Source organism: Salvelinus alpinus, chromosome 21, assembly GCF_045679555.1.
Source record: "Salvelinus alpinus chromosome 21, SLU_Salpinus.1, whole genome shotgun sequence".
NCBI classification, from domain to species: domain Eukaryota; kingdom Metazoa; phylum Chordata; class Actinopteri; order Salmoniformes; family Salmonidae; genus Salvelinus; species Salvelinus alpinus.
The window spans coordinates 32,221,380-32,242,295 of record NC_092106.1 but is presented as its reverse complement, the minus strand read 5'-3'; the positions used below and the strand labels follow the sequence as shown (position 1 = coordinate 32,242,295).

Below are 20,916 nucleotides of genomic sequence, written 5' to 3'. Positions count from 1 at the left end.
ATTATCCAGGACTCTGTGTGTGTGTGTGAACAGTAAAACACAGACAATGCCGATCCTGGAGGGACAAAGTCAGCAGTGAACAGGCTTTTATTCCAGCCCTTAACAACATACCTTGTTGATAGGTAATACAATGAATTGATTAGAAAACAAAGTTACACAGACTGACAACAGGGGGAGACAGAGTACATGTTTATATTCATTGTCACGCAGCACAGTAAAATCCATTTACAAATCAAAGAAGTTTGAAATGTTTTTGTGGACGAAATCAATATTAACTCTCAGCAGAAATAAGTTTTACAAATCTAATCTTTCTGTACCGTTCATTTGTACGAAAATGCATGCTTTCCAACAAAGCAAACTTGCCTCTGAAATGCATTTAACTGAAGAAAAACACACACACACACAACTTGAAAATAACTTTACCAGACTAAAGGCACACTTTTAGAGCAGGACAGAGGTCTTCCCCATCTCTCTCTCTCTCTCTTTCTGCCATCCAATGAGCCTCCAGTTTCCATCACAACTAGTCTATCAGTCAGCCATCATTACTTTAGTTTGTTTCATCCTCAGTTGTTCAGCAGCAGCTTCACAAGACCCCACCGTGTCCATTAGATAAGGATCTCCACTAAGTCTGTGCCTGGTAGGTGTGGGGGCTGGGCTCTAGTCTTATCTATGGAGACAGAAAGAACACTTAGCTGAAGACATGTAGAATATCAGATCCAACGTTAGAATTTAGTTGCTGAACTAGTGGTCAGTTTTACATTACATTTTGGACTGGGTTCACTGTTCCTTGATTGTTCAGTCTTAGCTGTCACTCACCTGTCCTCTGGGTCCTGGCCAATCCCAGCCAGGCTCTGCTGGGGAGGGGCAGGACTTTGAGGGACTCGGAACCTTTGTCAGTCTGAGTGCTGCTGTCTCTACTACCCGTCTTAGAATGGGAGGACAGGAGAGGAGTGGAGGGGAGGGGGAGGGTAGAGAATTGAAGGGAGGAGGAGAGGGGGAGGGTAGAGAATTGAAGGGAGGAGGAGAGAGGCAGGGTGGAGGAGAAAGGCAGGGTGGATGAATAAGATGGTGTAGTGGAGTAGGGGAGGGTGGATGAGAAAGCAAGAGTGGAAGGGAGGGAGGAGGTGGTAGATAAAGAGGAAGGTGGGGAAGAGAGGAAGGGGAGGGATGGGAGGTGGTTTCTCTCTTTCCTCTCGTCTGTCTGAGAAGCTTGTCGTGGGTGCAGTCCTGTTGCTAAGGAGATGGAGGGGGTGGAGCGGGCAGGGCGGAGGGCGCTGAGGTCACCGCGAGAGTTCCGTTGCTGTAAAACCTTTATCAACGCATCCTTCTCTATCAGCTGGGCATACAGGTTCCTTATCCTGTACACAAACACAGAAAACACAACCTTGATCCTACTGACTAAAAGACAGAGTGAACCAACACAAATGAATCAACCATTAAGATGCCTTTTAGACAAGATCAACCACTCCACTAATGTCTTGTTAACAAACTATAGTTTTGGCAAGTCGGTTAGGACATCTACTTTGTGCATGGCACAAGTAATTTTTCCAACAATTGTTTACAGACAGATTATTTCACTGTATCACAATTCCAGTGGGTCAGAAGTTTACATACTGTGCCTTTAAACAGCTTGGAAAATTCCAGAAAATTATGTCATGGCTTTAGAAGCTTCTGATAGGCTAATTTACATAATTTGAGTCAATTGGAGGTGTACCTGTGGATGTATTTCAAGGCCTACATTCAAACTCAGTGCCTCTTTGCTTGACATCATGGGAAAATCAAAAGAAATCAGCCAAGACCTCAGAATAAAAACTTGGGACCTCCACAAGTCTGGTTCATCCTTGGGAGCAAATTCCAAACACCTGAAGGTACCACGTTCATATGTACAAACAATAGTACACAAGTATAAACACCATGGGACCACGCAGCCGTCATACCGCTCAGGAAGGAGACGCGTTCTGTCTCCTAGAGATGAACGTACTTTGGTGCGAAAAGTGCAAATCAATCCCAGAACAACAGCAAAGGACCTTGTGAAGATGCTGGAGGAAACAGGTACAAAAGTATCTATATCCACAGTAAAACGAGTCCTGTATCAACATAACCTGAAAGGCCGCTCAGCAAGGAAGAGGCCACTGCTCCAAAACCGCCATAAAAAAGCCAGACTACGGTTTGCAACTGCACATGGGGACAAAGTTTGTTCTTTTTGAGAAATGTCCTCTGGTCTGATGAAACAAAAATAGAACTGTTTGGCCATAATGATCATTGTTATGTTTGGAGGAAAAAGGGGGAGGCTTGCAAGCCGAAGAACACCATCCCAACCGTGAAGCACAGGGCTGGCAGCATCATGTTGTGGGGGTGCTTTGCTGCAGGAGGGACTGGTGCACACACAAAATAGATGGCATCATGAGGATCAAAATGATGTGGATATATTGAAGCAACATCTCAAGACATCAGTTAGGAAGATAAAGCTTGGTCTCAAATGGGTCTTCCAAATGGACAATGACCCCAAGCATACTTCCAAAGTTGTGGCAAAATGGCTTAAGGACAACAAAGTCAAGGTATTGGAGTGGCCATCACAAAGCCCTGACCTCAATCCTATAGAAAATTTGTGGGCAGAACTGAAAAAACGTGTGCGAGCAAGGAGGCCTACAAACCTGACTCAGTTACACCAGCTCTGTCAGGAGGAATGGGCCAACATTCACCCAACTTGTTGTGGGAAGCTTGTGGAAGAATACCCAAAACTTTTGACCCAAGTTAAATCATTTAAAGGCAATGCTACCAAATATTAATTGAGTGTATGTAAACTTCTGACCCACGGGGATTGTGATGAAATAAATAAAAGCTGCAATAAATAATTCTCTCTACTATTATTCTGACATTTCACATTCTTAAAATAAAGTGGTGATCCTAACTGACCTAAGACAGGGAATGTTTACTAGGATTAAATGTCAGGAATTGTGAAAAACTGAGTTTAAATGTATTTGGCTAAGGTGTATGTAAACTTCCGACTTCAACTCTATATATATATATATATATATATGTGTGTGTGTGTGTACCTGTGCTCCATGTCATTGCAGCGTCTGGTAGCCTGCTGTACATCATCCTCCTGACACAGTGTGCAGCCCGTCATCTCACTGTAGCTACCACTGCGAGAGTGCACCACCAAGGGGTCCCTACACACACACACACACACACACACACACACACACACACACACAACCTTGTGAATGTTAACCTGTTTAAAGGTCTTACTCACATTGGCTACAGAGAGCGAGATCACAGTCGTCCGGAACAGCTGGTAGAAGGCATTTCGTTGGTCTGGTAGGCTCACAGCTAGGTTTCCCTTTGTAACCAGTGATAGTTTGCAAGCCCTGCCACATCTGACAGACATCAGAGCTGGTGTAGTAAGATCCGATCTTAGTCCTGTATTGACGCTTTGCCTGTTTGATGGCTCGTCAGAGGTCGTAGTGGGATTTCTTATAAGCGTCTGGAGTAGTGTCCCTCCCCTTGAAAGCGGCAGCTCTACCATTTAGCTCAGTGCGGATGTTGCCTGTAATCCATGGCTTCTGGTTGGAATATGTACGTATGGTCACTGTGGGGACAACGTTGTCGATGCACATATTAATGATACCTGTGGCTGATGTGGTAAACTCTTCAAAGTTATCCGTTGAATCCCAGAACATATTCCAGTCTGTGCTAGGGAAACAGTCCTTTAGCTTAGCATCCGCTTCATCAGACTACTTCTGTATAGAGCACGTTACTGGTACTTCCTGTTTTACTTTTGTTTTTAAACAGAAATCAGGAGGATATAGTTATGTTCAGATTAGCCAAAGGGAGGGCGTGTTAGCTATGTACAGTATGCCTCTCTGTGTGTGGAGTAATTGTTTTTTCGTTGAACCTTTATTTAACTAGACAAGTCGGTTAAGAACAAATTCTTATTTATAATGACGGCCTACTGGGGAACAGTGGGTTAACTGCCTTGTTCAGGGGCAGAACAACAGATTTTACCATGTCAGCTCAGGAATTTGATCTAACAACATTTTGATTACTGGCCCAACGCTCTAACCACTAGGCTACCTGCCGCCTCTACGCTCTAACCACTAGGCTACCTGCCGCCTCTACGCTCTAACCACTAGGCTACCTGCCGCCTCTACGCTCTAACCACTAGGCTACCTGCCGCCTCTACGCTCTAACCACTAGGCTACCTGCTGCCCCTGTGATCTAGAGTTGTGTCACCTCTCTGTGTGTGGAGTAAATGTGATCTAGAGTTGTGTCACCTCTCTGTGTGTGGAGTAAATGTGATCTAGAGTTGTGTCACCTCTCTGTGTGTGGAGTAAATGTGATCTAGAGTTGTGTCACCTCTCTGTGTGTGGAGTAAATGTGATCTAGAGTTGTGTCACCTCTCTGTGTGTGGAGTAAATGTGATCTAGAGTTGTGTCATCTCTCTGTGTGTGGAGTAAATGTGATCTAGAGTTGTGTCATCTCTCTGTGTGTGGAGTAAATGTGATCTAGAGTTGTGTCACCTCTCTGTGTGTGGAGTAAATGTGATCTAGAGTTGTGTCACCTCTCTGTGTGTGGAGTAAATGTGATCTAGAGTTGTGTCACCTCTCTGTGTGTGGAGTAAATGTGATCTAGAGTTTTGTCACCTCTAGTTGCAAAGGTAACATGCTGGTGATAATGAGGTCACACAGATTTCAGTTTCCCTGCATTAAAATCACTGGCCATGAGAAGCGCTGCCACAGGGAGTGGATTTCCTTGTTTGCTTATGGCCCTATGCAGCTGATTGAGTGTGGTCTTAGTGCCAGCATCGGTTTGTGGAGGTATATAGACAGCTTGGAAATATATGGATGAAAACTCTCTTGGTAGTTAGTACGGTCTGCAGCTTATCATGATGTATTTTAACATAGGCTAGCAAAAACTCGAGACTTCCTTACCATTACAGTTTGTGCACCAGCTGTTAACACCACTGCCACCTCATCTTACCCGAGGCTGCCGACCGGTCTTGACAACGCACAGAAAAGCCAGCGAGACGTATATTATCAAAGTCCTTGTTCAGCCACGACTCCGAGAAACATACTACAGCTCTTCGGGTCCCGTTGACAGGATAGTTTCCAACGGAGCTCGTCCAGTTTGTTCTCTGGTGACTGTACATTCACCAACAGAACGGAGGGTAGAGGAGGATTATTAGATTCACCAGACATACTCGTCAGGATGCCGGTTTGCCTGCCTCTTTTGTGTCGTCGATCTCAATAAGCTGTTTTCGGTCATAGGAAATTATGGCAGAGATATAATGTACAAAAAATGTTAAGATCAGCATAAAACTAAAACAGCGGAATTGGTCAGGAGCCCGTGGAAAACAGCTTCTATCCACTGCAGCGCCGTCTCTACCTGTGTGCATGAGTGACCTGTTGGGATGTGTGTGTACCTGTGTGCATGAGTGACCTGTTGGGATGTGTGTGTACCTGTGTGGATGTGTGTGTACCTGTGTGCATGAGTGACCTGTTGGGATGTGTGTGTACCTGTGTGCATGAGTGACCTGTTGGGATGTGTGTGTACCTGTGTGCATGAGTGACCTGTTGGGATGTGTGTGTACCTGTGTGCATGAGTGACCTGTTGGGATGTGTGTGTACCTGTGTGCATGAGTGACCTGTTGGGATGTGTGTGTACCTGTGTGCATGAGTGACCTGTTGGGATGTGTGTGTACCTGTGTGCATGAGTGACCTGTTGGGATGTGTGTGTACCTGTGTGCATGAGTGACCTGTTGGGATGTGTGTGTACCTGTGTGTGTTGGCTGTAGCAGCAGTCTCCATGTTAAAGTGTCTCATGGCGTTCTCCTGCAGGTACTTCTGTTCCCAACGGGTAGAGTCAGCCTCTAGAGCCAGAACCCTCTCCTCCCTCTGCCTCAGCAGCTCCCTCAGAGCATGGGCACTGCCCTCCCCTACACCCCCACCCCCACCTGGCCCAGTGGTCCCAAGCACACCCCCACACACTCTCTGAGGGGAGGAGAGCGAGGCGGAGGTGTGGAAGAAGGAAGAGACATATGTAAAAAATTAAACAGTTTTAGGACAATCCAGACCCACTTGTATGCATTAACAAATAGCATATGACCTGTTATGACATTGTTATGACACCCGCCAAGAGAGCGTTGTGTGTGGTACCTGTTGCGTGCGCAGTGTGTGTAGCTCTCTCTCCAGCCGCGTGCGCAGGCGTCTCTCAAGCTGCTCTCTCTTCTCACACGCCGTCTGCAGCTGCACCACAGCATGCTGCAACCCTTCCACACGAGCCGCATACACACACTTCACACGCAGCTACACACACACACACACACACACACACACACACACACACACACACACACACACACACACACACACACACACACACCAGAGAGGAATGGACACAGATACAGTATGTTGGATTGATCTGTATGTGTATATGGTGTGTGAATAAGTGTCTGAATGAATGACGTACTGTGACGTAATGTGATATACCGTGACGTAATGTGATATACCGTGATGTTGTCACACCCTGGCCTTAGTTATCTTTGTTTTCTTTATTATTTTAGTTAGGTCAGGGTGTGACATGGGGAATGTTTGTGTTTTGTCTCGTTTCGGGTGGTTATATGGAAAAGGGGGTGTTGGGTTTAGTGTATGGGTTTGTGTTGTGTGAATGTTTCTAGGTATGTCTATGGTTGAGTGAATGTTTCTAGGTATGTCTATGGTTGCCTGAGTGGTTCTCAATCAGAGACAGATGTCGTTCATTTGTCTCTGATTGGGAGCCATATTTTAGGCAGCCATAGGCATCATGTTTTTGTTGGGTCATTGTCTAGGTCTGTGTCTGTGTCTAGGTCGCATGTTTGCATTTTGTTCGGTTATAGCTTCACGGTCGTCTATTTGTTGTTTTGCTTCGTTCGTTCATCTCCTAAATAAAGAGAAGATGTATTTTTTACACGCTGCGCCTTGGTCCTCTCTCTCTCCCTTGGACAATCGTGACAGATGTGATATACTGTGACGTGATGTACCGTGACGTAATGTAATATACCGTGATGTGATATACTGTGACGTAATGTGATATACTGTGACGTGATATACTGTGACGTAATGTGATATACTGTGACGTGATATACTGCGACGTAATGGGATATAATGTGACGTGATATACTGTGACGTGATATACTGTGACGTGATATACTGTGACGTGATATACTGTGACGTAATGTGATATACCGTGACGTGATGTGATATACCGTGACGTGATGTGATATACCGTGACGTGATGTGATATACCGTGACGTGATGTGATATACCGTGCCGTGATATACCGTGACGTAATGTGATATACCGTGACGTAATGTGATATACCGTGACGTAATGTGATATACCGTGACGTAATGTGATATACCGTGACGTAATGTGATATACCGTGACGTAATGTGATATACCGTGACGTAATGTGATATACCGTGACGTAATGTGATATACCGTGACGTAATGTATACCTCCTCCTCTAAGTGTAGTGCTCTCTGCTGGGCGCTGCTCAGAGCTGACTCCAGTCTCTCTGCCCTCCGCTGCTGCTTCTCCACCTCTTCCTCCAAACGCTCTTTCTCTATCAGTCCATCCCCTGAGAGACAGTGAGAAACAGAGAGAAGGAAAGGGGGAAGATAAAAGATAAGAGAAAAAATGCTCAAATCAGACTTACTAACCCTTTAAAGTTAGAATTAGAGAACCCGATACTCCTCATGACTGGAATGTTCAGAGGTAGCAACATGGCATCCAGCTCTACAGTTGACCAAACTCTAGGTAGGGGATGATGTGTGTTGGGTGGGGGATGGTGGATTAAGGGGGGGGGGTGTAGTGGAATCTGCTGAGGCTGCATTCCCAGCACAGACCAGATCATTCCCCTTTGTCTCTGGGTTAACATGTCACACACATGCAGAAGAGGGGAGAAAGACAGGTGTGTGTAAAGGGAGGAGGGGAGGAGGTATGGTGCAGAGTATTTGGGTAGTTTGTGGGGGGGGATGACAAGTTGAAAGAGCACCTGTCCTAAAAATGCTATAAGATATCCCCCCTTTCCCTCCCTTTGCCTGTCTTTACTGGCCTCCCCCTCTCTTTATCTCTCCCTCCCCACTCTATCCCTCATTCCTGGTGTTACATACCAGACAGCCCAGTGAAATACAACAAACACTTCCTCTCCTCTCTCATGGTGCCCAGGGAGGGAGAGAAATGGGGAGAGAGGGAGTGGTGGGAGAGAGAGAGAGAGAGAGAGAGAGAGAGAGAGAGAGAGAGAGAGAGAGAGAGTGGAAGAGAGTGGAAGAGAGAGGGAGTGAGTGGGAAAGAGAGAGAGAGAGTGGGAAAGAGAGAGAGAGAGTGGGAAAGAGAGAGAGAGAGAGAGAGAGAGTGAGTGGGAAAGAGAGAGAGAGAGGGGAGTGGAAGAGAGAGGGAGTGAGTGGGAAAGAGAGAGAGAGAGAGAGAGAGTGAGTGGGAAAGAGAGAGAGAGAGGGGAGTGCAAGAGAGAGGGAGTGAGTGGGAAAGAGAGAGAGAGAGAGAGAGAGAGTGGGAAAGAGAGAGAGAGAGGGGAATGGAAGAGAGAGGGAGTGAGTGGGAAAGAGAGAGAGAGGGAGGGAGAGTGAGTGGGAAAGAGAGAGAGAGAGGGAGGGAGATAGAGCGTGAGAGTGTGATAATGTGAGAAAGGTGGTGGTCAGGAGGAGAAAGTTCTCTCTGTTCCTCTCTGTTTGGGTTTCCAGGCCAGACGAGGTCACTGTCTGTATTCACACTGACTCTCTAATAAAAGTGTGTGTGTGTGTGTGTGTGTGTGTGTGTGTGTGTGTGTGTGTGTGTGTGTGTGTGTGTGTGTGTGTGTGTGTGTGTGTGTGTGTGTGTGTGTGTGTGTGGCTAAAAGGAAATGGGATAATTGTATGTGTGCTGAATTTAGCCTGGGAAGAGAGGGAGTGGTGGAGAAAAGAGAAGAATGCTGGGTGTGTCCTCATTCCCACTCACAAACACTCATCAACACCACAAACACACAAACACTCATCAATACCACAAATACAGACACAAACATGCACACTTACTAAGCTCAGCAGCATGTCCATCCTCCTCTCCTTCTGGCTCACAGCACGCTAGCTGTTGATTGGCAGTCTCCAGGCGATCTGAGACATAACATAGATGTGACACAGTCACACACAGACGTGACAGTCATACACAGACGTGACACAGTCATACACAGACGTGGCACAGTCATACACAGACGTGGCACAGTCATACACAGACGTGGCAGTTATACACAGACGTGACACAGTCATACACAGACGTGACACAGTCATACACAGACGTGACACAGTCATACACAGACGTGGCACAGTCATACACAGACGTGACACAGTCATACACAGACGTGGCACAGTCATACACAGACGTGGCACAGTCATACACAGACATGATAGTCATACACAGACTTAACATAGTAATACAGAGACATAACAGTCATACACAGACATAACATAGTAATACATAGACATGACACAGTAATACACAGACATGACACAGTCATACACAGACGTGGCACAGTCATACACAGACGTGACACAGTCATACAGAGACATGGCACAGTCATACACAGACATGACACAGTCATACAGAGACATGACAGTCATACACAGACATGGCACAGTCATACACAGATGTGACACAGTCATACACAGAGGTGACACAGTCATACACAGACATGACAGTCATACAGAGACGTAGCACAGTCATACACAGACGTGACAGTCATACACAGTCATACACAGGCGTGACACAGTTATACACAGACATGACACAGTTATACACAGTCATACACAGACATGACACAGTCATACACAGACATGACACAGTCATACACAGACATGACAGTCATACAGAGACATGGCACAGTCATACTGTTTCTCAAATGATTGCCTCGCCTGGTTTACCAACTACTTCTCTGATAGAGTTCAGTGTGTCAAATAGGAGGGCCTGTTGTCCAGACCTCTGGCAGTCTCTATGGGGGTGCCACAGGGTTCAATCCTCGGGCCGACTTTCTTCTCTGTATACATCAATGATGTTGCTCTTGCTGCTGGTGATTCTCTGATCCACCTCTACGCAGACGACACCATTCTGTATACTTATGGCCCCTCTTTGGACACTGTGTTAACTAACCTCCAGACAAACTTCAATGCCATACAACTCTCCTTCCGTGGCCTCCAACTGCTCTTAAACGCAAGTAAAACTAAATGCATGCTCTTCAACCGATCACTGCCCGCACCTGCCTGCCCGTCCAGCACTACTCTGGACGGCTCTGACTTAGGTATTTGTAGTTGTCCACGTATTCTAGGTGTCTGGTTAGACTGTAAACTCTCCTTCCAGACTCACATTAAGCATCTCCAATCCAAAATGAAATCTAGAATTGGCTTCCTATATCGCAACAAAGCATCCTTCACTCATGCTGCCAAACATACCCTCGTAAAACTGACCATCCTACCGATCCTCGACTTCGGTGATGTCATCTATAAAATAGCCTCCAACACTCTACTCAACAAACTGGATGCAGTGTATCACAGTGCCATCCGTTTTGTCACCAAAGCCCCATACACTACCCACCATTGCGACCTGTACACTCTCGTTGGTTGGCCCTCGCTTCATACTCGTCGCCAAACCCACTGGCTCCAGGTCATCTACAAGTCTCTGCTAGGTAAAGACCCGCCTTATCTCAGCTGACTGGTCACCATAGCAGCACCCACTCGTACCACGCGCTCCAACAGGTATATCTCACTGGTCACCCCCAAAGCCAATTCCTCCTTTGGTCGTCTTTCCTTCCAGTTCTCTGCTGCCAATGACTGGAACGAACTGCAAAAATCTCTGAAGCTGGAGACTCATATCTCCCTCACTAGCTTTAAGCATCAGCTGTCAGAGCAGCTCACAGATCACTGCACCTGTACATAGCCCATCTATCTACCTACCTCATCCCCATACAGTATTTATTTATTTATCTTGCTCCTTTGCACCCCAGTATCTCTACTATCTCCACATTCATCTTCTGCACATCTACCATTCCAGTGTTTAATTGCTATATTGTAATTACTGCGCCACCATGGCCTATGTATTGCCTTAACTCCCTTATCTTACCTCATTTGCACTCACTGTATATAGACTTTTTGTTTTCTTTTGTTCTACTGTATTATTGACTGTATGTTTTGTTTACTCCATGTGTAACTCTGTGTTGTTGTATGTGTCGAATTGCTATGCTTTATCTTGGCCAGGTCGCAGTTGCAAATGAGAACTTGTTCTCAACTAGCCTACCTGGTTAAATAAAGGTGAAATAAATAAATACAGAGACATGGCACAGTCATACAGAGACATGGCACAGTCATAACTTAGTCATACAACATAGATGAACATGTTCAACTCCTCTTTCTTCTATTAACACAACTTATTGGTCAAAATGACCCAAATCCCAAACATACAGCTAGGAAGAAGGTTGAGAAAAGGGTGACGGCACTTTAAGGACCCAATGATTTATTTTATTTTCAACATCCTTTTACAGGTCCCTCCCTCCTGTCCTACCTCTCAGGTCTCTGTTGAAGACAGTCAGGCGTCTAATCTCCCCCTCCAGTTTGCATCTCATGGTTCGGTCCAGTCCCTCCCTCTTTGACGAGCTCTTCATCAGCCAATCATACTCTTCAGAGATCCTCTGGAGTTCCTCCTCTAACTGCAGTACAAGGAAGAATAGTTCGTAGAAATGACTGAAATAGGGTCAGATATGTTTCTTCCCCTAATGCTTTAAGGCAGGGTGGATGATTAGTTGACTAATTGAATCAGGTGTGCCAGTTTAGGGTTAGTACAAAAATGTGAAGCGTCTGGGGGGGGGATGAGTTTGTTAAACCCTGGTTTAAGGCCAAATGAAGCCGTTTTTATATCAATATCAAATCATTTCTGGGTAACAATTAAGTACCTTACCGTGATATAGTTCCAATCAAATGTTCAAAAATATCTTTATAGCAAAACCATTTCTCAAGCAAGAATTCAGCTAGGACTGTCTGGGAGTGGTCTAAACGGGGAGGGTAAAACTGAAACGTAGCTGTTATTGGCAGAGAGGTTTGGAACTATTTGTTATTGGTCTATTAATCAATTTACCACATGGTGATGTCACCATGGAAAGCCAAAACTGCTGATTATAAGGTCCTGTGTAGATTGTATTTTCAACCAGCAACTATCAGGAAATAACAATGATCAAATGTGTTCACACTTTTACAGTGTTCATTTTATCAGATGTTGTACAATATGATATAAAACACAATATGATATAAAACACACAAAACATTAAAATATTGACTGTAATGGGCCTATAAGGTTATAGTGAATCAGTTATACAGTCACATACAAACTCCCTCATACCCAGTGCAGTTTGGAGGCCTTCTCTCTGTGTGTCAGCAGCTCGTGTCTCAGAGTCTGGTTCTCCTCACACAGCAACTGGACCATCTGCTGCACCTTGGCTGCCATGACCACCTCCATACCGGAGGGGCCTGGGGAAGGTTGTTGAGGCTGAGGTTGGAGCTGAGAGACACGGGTAGAAGTCTGGGCCTGGATGTTGGGGAGAAGGGTGGAGGTGTGGATCTGGGAGTGTGTGGGACTGTGGTGGTACTGGACTGAGGGACCCCCTAGGGCCCCGGGGTGGTGTCGCCTGCTCTGGTACTCAGGTGGGGGGTTGCTCTCAGCTCTGGTTGGCTGGACTGTGGACCAGTCCATTATTGTGGAAGAAGGGGAATCAATGAAGGGAGGGCCCAGCTCAGAATGAGAGGAGGGGGGCTGGGGTTTCCCTAAGGGGGAGCAGGAGGGCGGCTGAGTGGGCTTGAAGGGGTACTCTGGTGGTGGTCCGCGGGGGTCTACTGATCCTGTGAGTGGGGTTATGTTTAGGGGTGGGGGGTAACTGGGGGAGGGGTTGCTAGAGGGAAGGTTACTAGTTCCATTGGTCTCAATGCTGATTTGGAGGATCCTCTGGCTGAGGGAATACACATGACCCTGCTTCAGTTCCCTCAGAGCAGAGTCTCCATTGGCCACTCCACCCCAGATAGACAAACCCTCAGCCTCATCCCCATCACTCATAAAGCCTTGCTGAGGGCCCAGGGGTGGGCTGGGGCTGGGGAAAGGAGAGGGGTCAGTGTTGGTGTCAGGGCTAGAGGTCTCAGAGGAGCTGTTAGGAGCTAAGCTGGTCCAGGCTGAGGGCTGGCTGTCTGGGGTGTGAGAGGGGCTAGGCAGGCTCTCCTGGTCCTCCAGTGTATAATACAGCTGGTCCTGGTAGTGGTGTTGTCCCTGGGTCTGGGCCTTGGCCTGCTCATAGCTCGGCAGTTCCTCTAAACTGGGCTGGAGGGAGGGTTGGGGATGAGGGAGAGGGGGCTGGGGGGGTCCATGTTTCTCCACGGAGCTACCATCAGCCTGCTGCTCCTGCCCCTGAGGCTCCTGCCGAGCCCAGCGCAACTGGGGGAACTGGGGGTGAGCTAGTGGGCGGTGAGGGAAGGTAAGGGGGTAAGGTGGTAGTTGGCTGCCTGAGGTGGGGGCGCCGCTACAGTCTGTACTGCTGGGCGGCTGCTGCAGCAGGGGTGGGGAGGCCACCTGGGAGGGCTGCATGGGGTTCAGGTTGTCACTCTGAGGCCCCCATCCTCCCTCTCCTCCTCCTCCTCCTCCGTAGCTGGTTTGTTCTTGTATGGTGCTTGAGAGAAGATTCCCGCCCTCCTCCTCCTCTCCTCGCATGGCGCTCACACAGGGGTGGGACACAAACGCCAAGGCTGCATCACCTAGGAAACAGCAGGGGTCAGAGGTCAATTTCAGGTGAATAATGCCTAAGGCCTAGCTTATCTCCCCCTAACTGCTAGTGTACCTGGTTCCCTGGCAGGTGTGGAGGTGTGATGGGTGGGATGGATGGACACTGACGGTGGATGAGTGGTCATTGAGGTGGGGTCATTGTTGATGGTGAAGGGGACTGTTTCTGGGGGGCACTGAACGACGTCCTCCAGTGCAAAGACTCCTGGGAAACTATGGTACAAAGAGAGACCTGGAAAAGAAACAAAACATAAATAGTTGTTTTTACTTGTAAGTTATAATAGGTTAGGGACCAGGTGAGTGTTAGTGCCTAGTTCTCAGGAGACAACACTGTCTAGTTGCTGTCCTCAGCATTCCCATCCTGGTGTTTCCCTCCAGTACCTCTCAAAGCAAACAGACTCAACCACATGTCCAACTATTGCCTGTCCTCTGAGACACACACACAGTAAAATGTGGAAGATGTCCAGAGAATATTTGAACCATATGCATAGCAAGCTTGCTGTTGTGGCCTACTGGACAACTGACACATTAACCCAGCGTTTCCCAAACTCGGTCCTGCCCCCCGCTTCCCAAACTCGGTCCTGCCCCCCGTTTCCCAAACTCGGTCCTGCCCCCCATTTCCCAAACTCGGTCCTGCCCCCCGTTTCCCAAACTCGGTCCTGCCCCCTGTTCATGTTTAGTTTTTTGCCCTAGCACTACATAACTGATTCAAATAATCAAAGCTGATGATGAGTTGGTATTTAAATCATCTGTGTAGTGCTAGGGCAAAAACCAAAACGTGAACCCAGGGGGGGCCCCAGGACCGAGTTTGGGAAACCCTGCACTAACAGACCGAAATAGAACTCTGACACACTAAAGGACAGAAATAGACAACTGAACTGACACATTACGGAACGAAATAGAACCAGAGCCAAATGCCAGCACTATGTAGTCAGTTATAACTTCGACCAAGCCGCTATGCACACTTTGAAGACAAACAGCCAAAAGTTATTTAGGCAAGTCTACTTCCCGAAAGCCGGTCAGAGACGGCCCTACAACATTTGAGACAGCTCAATGAGTCTGTGCGTGTCGCAAGGAGCGCGTGGATTGAACTGACCAAAACATCACATGCTGTAAGAAAGCTGACCTCGCGCACTTCTTTCCCTTATACAGGCATAAACGTTTACCTCGGTACTAAATGACCGGTCGTGTTGAGACACTTCTCTCCGCGCGCTAATGGTGCAACCGGTCTTGATGCTGACTCCACCGGCTTTCAGAATAGCAGATTCGGGCAGAGGCGCAAACAGCAGTGGGTCAGCGACAGTAGCGCGATCATAATCAGAGTCATAACCCGGACGGTTCGTTCTGGCATGAGCGGAATGACAACGCAAGACCTGCAGTTCAGGGGGGCGTGCCGGGGTCCTAGCGCCCGCAAGGGAATAACCAGGGGTCTTCTTCTTATTATTAATTAAGGTTTTATGACAGACTACACCAAATGATGTATTGCTGCCACCTACTGTATTGAAACAAAAAATATTCCATTGGGCGGTAGACCCCACATCATACAAAACATGAATAAACAAACACCCCACTCCTTCAGGCACAGTTCAGATCCCCTCCTGAACAAGCTCGGGGCCTGTGACGATGGAGCATTCATCAACAGGATTCCTTGTAATACCACTGCTGTAAAATCCTTGAGTCCTAATAAACACTCAGCCACACTCACAATGATGTCTGTTTTCTCCGATTTCCTCTCTGTTCGCACTGTGCAGTTGATAACCAATGCAGTAAATGCTACAAAGTCCACCTTCTTTTAACCTGCAACATGTCAGAATCCCTCTGCAGACAAGGAATATTCTCTGGTGTCTCTACTCTTGCTACCATTAGTTCTTCAACTCCACTCCTTTCTTCCACTCGTCTCACTGCTTACCACAAAATTGGGGAGAAAAAGGGGTAAAAGTTCAAATATATATATATATATATAAATAAATAAAAAGATCCCCAAACAACACACTCCAATCCCATATCTTCTTGAGGCGCAGAGCACGCTCTTCTCATTACTCTCATCGATGCCACCTCAATTTTTATAGAGGCTTCAAATGGATCTCCCAGATAACGACATAGATCCAAAACCCTTACTCTGTCCAGAAAAAGACTGAACTAGGCTTGGATTTGTTTGATTCCACAACCACTTGACTTATCTTATTTCCTTTTGAATTCGCCTCTGTAATCCAATTTGTCTCACTCTCATCTCTACTCACGCCATCTTATTCAAACAGAACATCCGCTTCCGCCATTTTCTTCCCTGGGCCCTTTCACCAATACCAATCGGAAAGGCTCTAATCAGGGGTCATAGTTCAACCCCAGGATATAGGGTTCCAATGATGTCACGCCCCCAAGAAAAACCTAATGGATTCAGTTAGGTTCAACTGTAAAACTGATGCTGATTTAGGGATGGAAAGAGAGCTCTACCTACAGTGGGGAGAACAAGTATTTGATACACTGCCGATTTTGCAGGTTTTCCTACTTACAAAGCATGTAGAGGTCTGTAATTTTTATCATAGGTACACTTCAACTGTGAGAGACGGAATCTAAAACAAAAATCCAGAAAATCACATTGTATGATTTTTAAATAATTAATTTGCATTTTATTGCATGACATAAGTATTTGATCACCTACCAACCAGTAAGAATTCCGGCTCTCACAGACCTGTTAGTTTTTCTTTAAGAAGCCCTCCTGTTCTCCACTCATTACCTGTATTAACTGCACCTGTTTGAACTCGTTACCTGTATAAAAGACACCTGTCCACACACAATCAAACAGATTCCAACCTCTCCACAATGGCCAAGACCAGAGAGCTGTGTAAGGACATCAGGGATAAAATTGTAGACCTGCACAAGGCTGGGATGGGCTACAGGACAATAGGCAAGCAGCTTGGTGAGAAGGAAACAACTGTTGGCGCAATTATTAGAAAATGGAAGAAGTTCAAGATGACGGTCAATCACCCTCGGTCTGGGGCTCCATGCAAGATTTCACCTCGTGGGGCATCAATGATCATGAGGAAGGTGAGGGATCAGCCCAGAACTACACGGCAGGACCTGGTCAATGACCTGAAGAGAGCTGGGACCACAGTCTCAAAGAAAACCATTAGTAACACACTACGCCGTCATGGATTAAAATCCTGCAGCGGACGCAAGGTCCCCCTGCTTAAGCCAGTGCATGTCCAGGCCTGTCTGAAGTTTGCCAATGACCATCTGGATGATCCAGAGGAGGAATGGGAGAAGGTCATGTGGTCTGATGAGACAAAAATAGAGCTTTTTGGTCTAACTCCACTCGCCGTGTTTGGAGGAAGAAGAAGTATGAGTACAACCCCAAGAACACCATCCCAACCGTGAAGCATGGAGGTGGAAACATCATTCTTTGGGGATGCTTTTCTGCAAAGGGGACAGGACGACTGCACCGTATTGAGGGGAGGATGGATGGGGCCATGTATCGCAAGATCTTGGCCAACAACCTCCTTCCCTCAGTAAGAGCATTGAAGATGGGTCGTGGCTGGGTCTTCCAGCATGACAACGACACGAAGCACACAGCCATGGCAACTAAGGAGTGGCTCCGTAAGAAGCATCTCAAGGTCCTGGAGTGGCCTAGCCAGTCTCCAGACCTGAACCCAATAGAAAATCTTTGGAGGGAGCTGAAAGTCCGTATTGCCCAGCGACAGCCCCGAAACCTGAAGGATCTGGAGAAGATCTGTAGGGAGGAGTGGGCCAAAATCCCTGCTGCAGTGTGTGCAAACCTAGTCAAGAACTACAGGAAACGTATGATCTCTGTAATTGCAAACAAAGGTTTCTGTACCAAATATTAAGTTCTGCTTTTCTGATGTATCAAATACTTATGTCATGCAATAAAATGCAAATTAATTACTTAAAAATCATACAATGTGATTTTCTGGATTTTTGTTTTAGATTCCGTCTCTCATAGTTGAAGTGTACCTATGATAAAAATTACAGACCTCTACATGCTTTGTAAGTAGGAAAACCTGCAAAATCGGCAGTGTATCAAATACTTGTTCTCCCCACTGTAACTCTGTCTCACCTGGTGTTTTGTTACAGGTAATATTTTTCAGAGCCTTCTTTTCACGCACGCACGCACGCACGCACGCACGCACGCACGCACGCACGCACGCACACACACACACACACACACACACACACACACACACACACACACACACACACACACACACACACACACACACTTATTTGTCTAACCTAGTGGGGACCTAAAATTGATTTCCACTTCCATTCCGATCTTCCTTAACCCCTAATCCTAACCTTAACCCTTAACCCTAATTCTAACCCTAACCCTAACCCCTATGCTTAAAATAGCCTTTGTCCTCGTGGGGGTGTGGGAAGCTTCCTTGTTTTACTATCCTTGTGGGGATTTTTGAGGATTTCAGGTCCCCATGAGGTTTGATAAACAAAACCACACACACACACACACACACACACACACAGGGAGAGAGGTGGGGGGTGGGGGGGGGCATGTGTAGACTACCTCCGTCATGCTCGGGCTCGTTGGACACTCCAATGTGATCCAGCCATTGAGCCACATCTTCTGGAATCCAATTCTCACCAGACTCCAGTCCTGCTTTCCCCCTGGGTGCAGAATCCAGGCCAGCATTTATGTCAGACCCTGACTCCAGACCAGCCTTCACCCTGGGTTCAGAATCCAGGCCAGCATTTCTTTCAGACCCTGACTCCAGACCAGCCTTCACCCTGGGTTCAGAATCCAGTCCAGCATTTCTTTCAGACCCTGACGCCAGACCAGCCTTCACCCTGGGTTCAGAATCCAGTCCAGCATTTCTTTCAGACCCTGACTCCATGCCTGCTTTCCCCCTGGTCAGAGGAAGCTCTGGTTAGGGTGTGTGTGTGGTTAGCTTTATTCCTGCATGTGAGAACTTGCTTGGTACTCAACTACAGTCTGTAAACACATACTTGTGCGTGTGTGTGTGTAGTCTGAAAAACATTCCCTACAGCAACAAGACACCATGTGTGAGAGATCTCTATCCCTATTTCCCTTTATCTCTCACTTCTCTCACACACTTTCCCCTTGCTTATTCACAATACAGATTAGAGCAGAGGAGAAAGTCAATCACAGATCACTCTCACAGTACCTACGCTTTATCCCCCCCCCCCCTCCTCTCTCTCTCTCTCCCTCCGTCTGTCCATTTCTCTCTCCGTCCCTTCCTCGCCCTCTGTCTCCCTCTGCCCCCTCACCCCACCATTTAATGGAGATTGTCCTACCTGAGTGTTGCCCGTGGATAATGTCGGATGAGAACGATGATGGTGAGAGTCAGCGATGAGTGTGTGCTTTGGGGCGTCTAAATCCACCAAACCATCAAACCCCACAGTCACACAGACATGCCGACTCTGCCCAGACCTGCCTCAACACACACACACACACACATAGGGGCGTCCTTGGAATGAGGGAGGGAGAGAAAGAGGCAAGGGAGTGATAGAGGTGGGATAGAGAGAGAAGAAGAAGAGAGGAAGAATTAAATAACCAAGTAGGGAGAGAAAAATAAAGAAATATTAATTTCTCGTACATTCTGCCTCTTCGTCTGTGTTTAGAGACATTCTGTCTGTTCTGTTATCTGGCCACTGAGGGGACACACACACACACACTCTCTCTCTCTCTCGCTCTCTCTCTCTCTCTCTCTCTCTCTCTCTCTCTCTCTCTCTCTCTCTCTCTCTCTCTCTCTCTCTCTCTCTCTCTCGCTCTCGCTCTCTCTCTCTCTCTCTCTCTCTCTCTCTCTCTCTCTCTCTCTCTCTCGCTCTCTCTCTCTCTCTCTCTCTCTCGGTTTGAGCCAGTAACCAGAAGGTCACTATTTCAAATCCCGAGCCAAAAAGGTGAAAAATCGGTCGATGTGCCCTTGAGCAAGTCACTTAACCCTAATTGCTACAAGGTTGTTATTGATAAGCAGACCCTGGCCATGACCCCACTCTCAGAGAATGTCTCAGGGAGAGGGATATGCAAAAAAAAAAAACTTTTCAATACATACTTGTGCATGTGTGAAATAGGAGAAATATAAGCACCCACCAAATGATTACTATTACACATACTGCCAGTGGTGGAAAAAGTACCCAATTGTCATACCTGAGTAAAATTAAAGATACCTTAATAGAAAATGACTCAAGTAAAAGTAAAAGACACAGAGCAAACTTCTACTTGAGTAAAAGTTTAAAAGTATTAGATTAAAAATATACTTAAGTATCAAAAGTAAATGTAATTGCTGAAATATACAAAGGTATCAAAAGTGAAAGTTAAAGTATAAACCATTACACATTTCTTATATTAAACAAACCAGACAGCACCATTTTCTTGTTTTGTATATATTTAAGGACAGCCAGGGGCACACTCCAACATTCAGACATCATTTAAAAATGAAGAATGTGTGTTTAGTGAGTCCGCCAGATCAGAGGCAGTAGATGACCAGGGATGTTCTCTGTTTAGTGAGTCCGCCAGATCAGAGGCAGTAGATGACCAGGGATGTTCTCTGTTTAGTGAGTCCGCCAGATCAGAGGCAGTAGATGACCAGGGATGTTCTCTGTTTAGTGAGACCGCCAGATCAGAAGCGGTAGGGATGACCAGGGATGTTCTCTGTTTAGTGAGTCCGCCAGATCAGAGGCAGTAGATGACCAGGGATGTTCTGTTGATAAGTGGGTGAATTGGACCATTTTCCTGTTCTGTTAAGCATTCAAAATGTAACTAGTACTTTTGGGTGTCTGGAGTAAAAATGTATGGAGTAAAATGTATGGAGTAAAAAATACAATATTTTCTTAAGGAATGTAGTGAAGTAGAAGTAAAAGTAGTCAAAAAATATAAATAGTAAAGTACAGATACCCCAAAAAACAACTTACGTTGAACTTTAAAGTATTTTTTACTTAAGACCTTTACACCACTGCGCTCTAGTGAGTAGAGAGTATATGACATCATTCATTCCTAATCTCTAATTTGTTCCTAATCTCTCATGACTCTAAAATAAAACCTATATGCCGCTATAAAAGCATATAGCCTACCTAGACCTATAATTGAACATGT

The 20,916-nt window shown here is 46.4% G+C and overlaps 1 protein-coding gene across 4 annotated transcripts; it reads right to left on the bottom strand.

The window, feature by feature from the left end:
• Positions 1-69: 69 nt before the first annotated feature.
• Positions 70-19,271, bottom strand: amotl1 (angiomotin like 1). 4 transcript variants are annotated; one of them, XM_071357791.1, is made up of 12 exons: positions 19,119-19,265; positions 18,370-18,710; positions 13,894-14,067; positions 12,414-13,810; positions 11,583-11,727; positions 9,071-9,148; positions 7,499-7,620; positions 6,159-6,308; positions 5,779-5,993; positions 3,057-3,173; positions 817-1,358; positions 70-667 (listed from the first exon to the last, which is right to left on the bottom strand). In XM_071357791.1, the coding sequence occupies exons 2-12, from the start codon at positions 18,695-18,697 to the stop codon at positions 606-608; spliced, it is 3,330 nt and encodes a 1,109-aa protein (XP_071213892.1). In that variant the 5' UTR covers positions 18,698-18,710; positions 19,119-19,265; the 3' UTR covers positions 70-605. The 4 variants fall into 4 exon arrangements, with proteins under 4 accessions (XP_071213892.1, XP_071213895.1, XP_071213894.1 ...); XM_071357794.1 differs by lacking the exon at positions 18,370-18,710 and having other exon boundaries at positions 19,119-19,263; XM_071357793.1 differs by lacking the exons at positions 18,370-18,710; positions 19,119-19,265 and adding an exon at positions 15,002-15,220.
• Between the last annotated feature and the right edge of the window lie 1,645 nt (positions 19,272-20,916).

Coding starts and splice junctions, on each gene's coding strand:
- amotl1 (XM_071357791.1), bottom strand. CDS start 18,697: ATGGAGTCAGGGTCTGAAAGAAATGCTGGACTGGATTCTGAACCCAGG. Junction 14,068..18,369: donor CGAGCCCGAGCATGACGGAG/GTAGTCTACACA, acceptor TTTCTTTTCCAG/GTCTCTCTTTGTACCATAGT. Junction 7,621..9,070: donor TGGACATGCTGCTGAGCTTA/GTAAGTGTGCAT, acceptor ACTGTCTCTCAG/GGGATGGACTGATAGAGAAA.